A 6223-nucleotide genomic window follows, 5' to 3' on the forward strand; every position below is an offset into this window, starting at 1 on the left:
TTATTTATATATATATATATATATATATATATATATTTCCTAAGTATTGTAGTGTGTCCTTGACTATTATTTGTGTCCTTTTTTGCTTTAAGATGGTGGGGTGATATTTGGCTGCTACTTCTGACCTGACAGGTCCCTTTTTGGAACTGTTCTTAAAAATATAAAGTAGATAATGTTTTTTTTTAATTTTTCTTTTTTTTTCTCCCTTTAGTTGATGCTGAACTCTCCAGATTTTTAGAGAAAGAAATCGGTCTTGGCCAAAATACAAAAAAATATCCCGCCAAACTTCCAGTAATTGACGGATTTGACATTGTTACAGACAACGCCAAAATCACTCTCACAAAGACTTTAGGCAATGAAACGTAAGTTCGACAAAGCATTATATTACCAATTTATGCTTATTTACTAACCTGATTGGGTAGTTGTAATACTGACGTTAAGTTTTAACATGGTTGAGATGGCTCTGACTAACGAGTTCACCACATCCCTCACTCCATCCAAATGTTAACCACATCTGGTGGTCATCAGCAGTTAACACTGTGATGGATACCTACTTTATAATACAAAACTTATAAGAAAGAATTATATGTAAGGACTACAGCATCCGTGGGGGCCAAACAGGATCCTGGCCCACTCCTGAAGAAACATGCTTTTCACTATGCTTTCTATTTCCTATGCTTTGTATACAAAGGGGTGCTGAAAAGTTCCAGGCTTTTGGGTACAAGAAAATGCAGGAGGATTTGTTAATTATGATTTTATTCAACATTTTCCCCTCTCAGATTGATGAACTTACTGCAGGGGTCCTTCAGTTTTTCTAAGCCCTGTAAAAGAACTTGGAAGGTTGGACCTCTGTCCAGGCCTTTTGCGAGACCCTGAAAGCCAGGAACTTTTCAGCACCCCATTGTATATTTACATATATTTCACTTAGGTGTTGCGATTTTAACTCTTTCATTACCGTATTTCTGTTGAGATGCTCTGTGTTTCTTTCAATTAATTTTAAATATAACAAAGAATTTAGTAAAATAACTTAGTTCTCATTCAGCTAGTGTTAGGAACATAAATTGTGACTAAGGTTTGGTGGAAGATTTTAATTCAAAACTTATGAAAACAAGACATTTGTACTCAGAGCCAGAGCCGTTGATAACGAAAGGGTTAAGAATTGTTTCTCTATTATATATTTTGATTGCCTGGTGTAGAACTCAATATACACGTGTTTCAGAAAACTGCAAGGTGTAACTCAGGCGTTCAACTAAGAGTCTACCATATTTTATAGTGGAAACAGCTATAAGCTAACGGAGTTCATTAGATAATTATTTATTCTTTTGTCATCTTTTTTCTTTTACACATGTGTGTGTGTGTGTGTATATATATATATATATATATATATATACACACACACATATACACATGCGCGTGAATGCATGTTTCTGTATGTTAGTGATGTGTTCGCTGTTATTGTCGGGCTCTACCAGATTGATCTAGTTTAGATCTCTAATTCTCTCTTCATTAAATATGGTCGATTTCTTATTCGATTATCGATGTTGTCTTTTATTGTCTTTCAGAATTACTATCAATTTGAACATAAACCATTCTGTTGATGCCGATGAAGCTGAAATTGTCAACGAGTCACAAGATGATGATGTAACTCAGGTAAATTGTTTCATAAAAGTCTTCATAGCAATAACAAAAAAAAAAAGTCATATTTGTCTCCCTTTGATCTGTTTTTAACACAGCAAGTCCATAAGAGAGTTTTTTTTTTATCTCAGGACAAATAACTGCAGTAACTGGCCTGTCAAGCGTGTATACATTGAGTATGATACACAGATCATCATCATCGTCGTCGTTCGTTTAACGTCCGCTTTCAATGCTGGCAAGGGTTGGACGATTCGACTGAGGACTGGCGAACCAGGTGGCTGCACCAGGCTCCAATCTGATTTGGCAGAGTTTCTACAGCTGGATGCCCTTCCCAACGCCAGCCTCTCCGAGTGTGTAGTGGGTGGTTTTACGTGCCACTAGCACAAAGGCCAATCAGGTGGTACTGGCAACGGCCATGCTCAAATGGTGTTTTTTACATGCCCCCTGCACAGGAGCCAGTCCAGCGGCACTGGCAACGACCTCACTTGAATGTCTTTTCATGTGCCAGTAAGGTGACGCTGGAAGTGATCACGCTTGGATGGTGCTTTTTACGTGCCACCTGCACAGAAGCCAGTCAGCTGCTCAGGCAACGATCACACTTGGATGGCGCTCTTAGCACTCCACTAGCATGGATGCCAGTCATCCAATTTGCTTTCAATTTCACTTGCCTCAACAGGTCTTTGCAAGCAGGGTTTTTAGTGTCCAATGAAGTAAAGATACGAATTAGTGAGCTGGCTACACTTCTGGCAGAGGTCACAGATTATGCTCTCACTTGCCTTGCCGGGTCTTCTCACGTACTGCATATTTCCAAAGGTCTTGGTCAGAAGTCATTGCCTCAGTGAGGCCTAATGTTTGGAGGTCGTGCTTCAACACCTCATCCCAGGTCTTCCACGGGTTCCCTCAACTGCTAGGGTGTGGCACTTTTTCACACAGCTATCCTCATCCATTCTCGCCATTTGACCATACCAGCGCAATCGTCTCTCTTGCACACCACAACTGATGCTTCTTAGGTTCAACTTTTTTCTCAAGGTACTTACACTCTGTCGGGTATGCACACTGACATTACACATCCATCGGAGCATACTGGCTTCATTCCTTGCGAGCTTACGCATGTCCTCAGCAGCCACGGCTATTTTAATTAATTAGTGCTTCAGTTGCTTATACCAGACTTTTTTTAATCAGCTGTATGGTTATTGCAACATCAGTGAATGTTTCATTCACTTTTTCCTCTCACAGACAATTCCTCAGCTGAGCACAAGTGCCATTGAAAAGGCCAAAATGCATCTGGCACTCTTGCTGGTTGCTACTGAGACGAACTTTCTTCTCTCCCTCTCCCTAGTGGTTCTGTTTTTGACACAAGTCCATCAGAGGTGTTATCGCAAGTTAAATACTGCAGTAATTGGCCTATTGACGGTGTATACATTGTGGTACATCAATTGCTGTTTTTTAATTAATACTGCCTCAGTCACACGTGTCAGATTCATGAAACTAAATAACCCTGTCCTTTGAGAAGTGGTCTTGTTGAATATCATCATCATCATCATTTCGTGTCAGGTTTTTCATGCTTGTAATGGCTGAGCAAGTTGATTTCAACACTAGTACCTTCCCACTTATTTTGCCCCATGATCATCTATTTTGTGCACTCCAGAATTCTGAGATCACCCTTTATCATTTCTTCTTCTTCTGCATGGTTCTTCCACTTGGATGACAATTGGATAATAAAAAAAAAGGTGTGAAGTGATCCAATTGCAAACATGGAAATGTGGATGTTAAAAATGGTGTTCCTCCCCACCTCACCCACCTAGCTTTGCCAGCTCCACCCAAACCGTCCAACCCATGCCAGCATGGAAAATATATTGATGATGATATACACATCATCATCATGTAATGTCTGTTTCCCGTGCTGGCATGGGTTGGGTGATTTGCCAAGAAGTGGCAAGCAGGAGGGCTGCACCAGGTTCCATAGTCTAGGCATGCTTTCTACGGCTGGATGCCCTTCCTAACACCAACCACTTTACAGAGTGCTGGCACAGGTGCCTTCTTATGTGGTACTAGCATGGGTGTTTTTTACGTGGCACCGACAAATATATGTATATATACATACGCATCTGATGGGCTTCCATCCAGTTTCAAAATACGTTCACAAAGTTTTGTTCAAAATAAAGTTAAAATTGAAAAGACATTGCCTGAAGGAGCCATGCAGGGAATTGAATGAGAGGGATGAGGTTGGGCAGGCATCCTATCATTCATCATCACACATCTGTTTACCATTGAGTGCTTATTAGGTGGCACCAGTGCAGTCACCAAGTAACTTACAAGCCAAGGCTGCTTGGTTGAAGGAGGTAGCTTCGTGCCAGGTGCTGAGAGGAGGTTAAAGAACGATAGAGGAACAGTTACAGGTGTCTTTCTGTAGAGGAGGGACTTGGTTATTTCATTTGGTAAAGAGAGAGGAAAGCTGGTGGGTGTTGTAAATATTAATGAGAATAAGATTTTGTAGTTTGCTAAGTCTTAAGAAGTTCTGTAATTTAGGCTTACTCTTATCTGAATTCTATTTATTTGCAATCCTCTTTTACAGATGGTTTCTCGTCCTCCATTCACTGTGGATATCAACCAAGGTGGCACTGAGACGTTCGCTCTTCAATGTTCTTTTCCAACAGATATTGATGATGACCTTGCAGGAAAGGATGACGCTATGGGTAAGCAAAACAACAGATGTTCTTTTAACACCAAAAAAAAAAAAAAACTATGACAGTGTTATTTATTCAGAATTGGTCCTGTGTGTAGATGTGGTGTGGTGTTTGCTTATTTTAAAACTATTCATTCATTTCCTTATGAATATGATCACATAAAAAAGAGAGATCAAACCACTAGGGGAGCAGTAGGGGCAGTCTACCCCAGGTGGCACTTTTCATCCTGTTGTAGGCTATTGCTGTAGGCAATCTGTTTTTCGTGGGGTCCGAGGGCAGCAAACAGAAGGGCTTTCCTGGGCAGCACACACTCTAGTTACATTAGTGGATCAAGCTATTTAACCCTTTTAACATTTAATCTGGCCCCTATCCAGCTCAAATATTCTACCTGTTCTATCTTCAAACTAGTCGGATCCAACCTCTTACACCTATCCTACAACATAATTCTAAAAATAAACAATCACATCATCAAAATCTTGAAGCTATGAAACTATGCTCGATTAATTCTTCATCATCATTGTCATCTTCATTTAACGTCCATTGTCTGTGCTGGCATGGGGTGGGCAGTTTGACAGGAGCTGACCAGGCAGAAGCCTGCACCATACTTCTAGGTCTGTTTTGGCACCGTTTTTACAGTTGGATGCCCTTCCTAATATCATCATTTAATGTCCATTGTCCATGTTGGCATGGGTTGGGCAGTTTGACCGGGCTGGCACACTAGAAGCCTGCACTAGACTCAAGTCTGACTTGGCATGGTTTTCTACACCTAACCCTAACCCTTCCTAATGCCAACCACTCAGCAGAGTGTAATGGGTGCTTTTCCATTCCCCTGCACAGGTGCCATTTGCATGACCCCAGTATCTGCCACGAATGCAATTTTACTTGGCTTGATGGGTCTTCTTCTCAAACACATCATGCCAAAGGTCTCAGTCATTCATCAAATACACACACATATTATACATGGTGCACAATATAATGTTAAGACAGTCGAGTGTCCAGTGGTTTAATGTTTGTTCCAGTCTATGATGATAATCTCCCTTTGCAGTTCTAAGGCTAATAAAACCTGTTTAACACCAGGTCAACCATGATTGTTCTTCTCTCACACATTGAATATCTAAGACTACATTATCCAATGTCTCTCCCTTTTCAAGAACATGTGATATAATCTAAGGGTGATTTGTTTGCTGTTTCTCACAGGTTATCATATAACAGTTCACACTCTTCTTTAAAGAAATCTTGCATAATTTTGTAGGAGTTGTATTGTTGAATGGTTTAAAATCTCACTTTGCTACTATGGGGCCACAGGTTTGCTCCTGTTGTGTGGTACCCCGGGCAAATGTCTTTTTCTGTTAGCTTCAGGTCAACCCATAACCTTGTGTGTGAAATTGGATAGATGGAAACTGTACAGAAGCCTGTCATGTGGATTGTATCTATTTCAAAGGTATTATCTAGCACAGTGTCACTAATTCTACCCGAGAAAGGTACACGTCTGGAATATTCAGCCAGACGTGAATTCAGGAGCAGATAATTCAGTTGAGAATGAACGACTGAATCTTCATTATTAAATATTGGAGATCAGGTATGGCTGTGAGGTGAAAGGTTTGCTTCCAACCACATGGTTGTGGGTTCAGTCCTACTTCATGGAACCTTGGGCAAGTGTTTTCCGCTATAATCTCAGGCTGACCTTTGATTTGTGAGTGGATTTGGTAGGCAGAAATTGGAAGAAGCTAGTGTATGTCGGCAGAGGTAAAGAATATGCACACCACCCATTTTCAGCATAACCCTTACCCTAAACATTAGGTGTGTGTATTCTTTACCTTCACCGTATATGTCCCCCCCCCCCACAGCTTGATAACCAGTGTTGGTGTGTTTACATTCTCCTAGACTGATAAATACCGGAC

At 40.7% G+C, this 6223-nt stretch overlaps 1 protein-coding gene across 1 annotated transcript in view; it reads left to right on the plus strand.

The window, feature by feature from the left end:
- The window catches only part of LOC106878065 (conserved regulator of innate immunity protein 3), a 13445-nt gene that overhangs the window by 4018 nt on the left and 3204 nt on the right, over positions 1–6223 (plus strand). The window contains exons 2-5 of the mRNA XM_014927159.2: positions 212–362; positions 1563–1650; positions 4211–4349; positions 5520–5533. Of these exons, the coding sequence (XP_014782645.1) occupies positions 212–362; positions 1563–1650; positions 4211–4349; positions 5520–5533 (392 nt within the window). The remainder of the gene's footprint in view (positions 1–211; positions 363–1562; positions 1651–4210; positions 4350–5519; positions 5534–6223) is intronic.

Source organism: Octopus bimaculoides, chromosome 1 (assembly GCF_001194135.2).
Source record: "Octopus bimaculoides isolate UCB-OBI-ISO-001 chromosome 1, ASM119413v2, whole genome shotgun sequence".
Classification (NCBI taxonomy): Eukaryota; Metazoa; Mollusca; class Cephalopoda; order Octopoda; family Octopodidae; genus Octopus; species Octopus bimaculoides.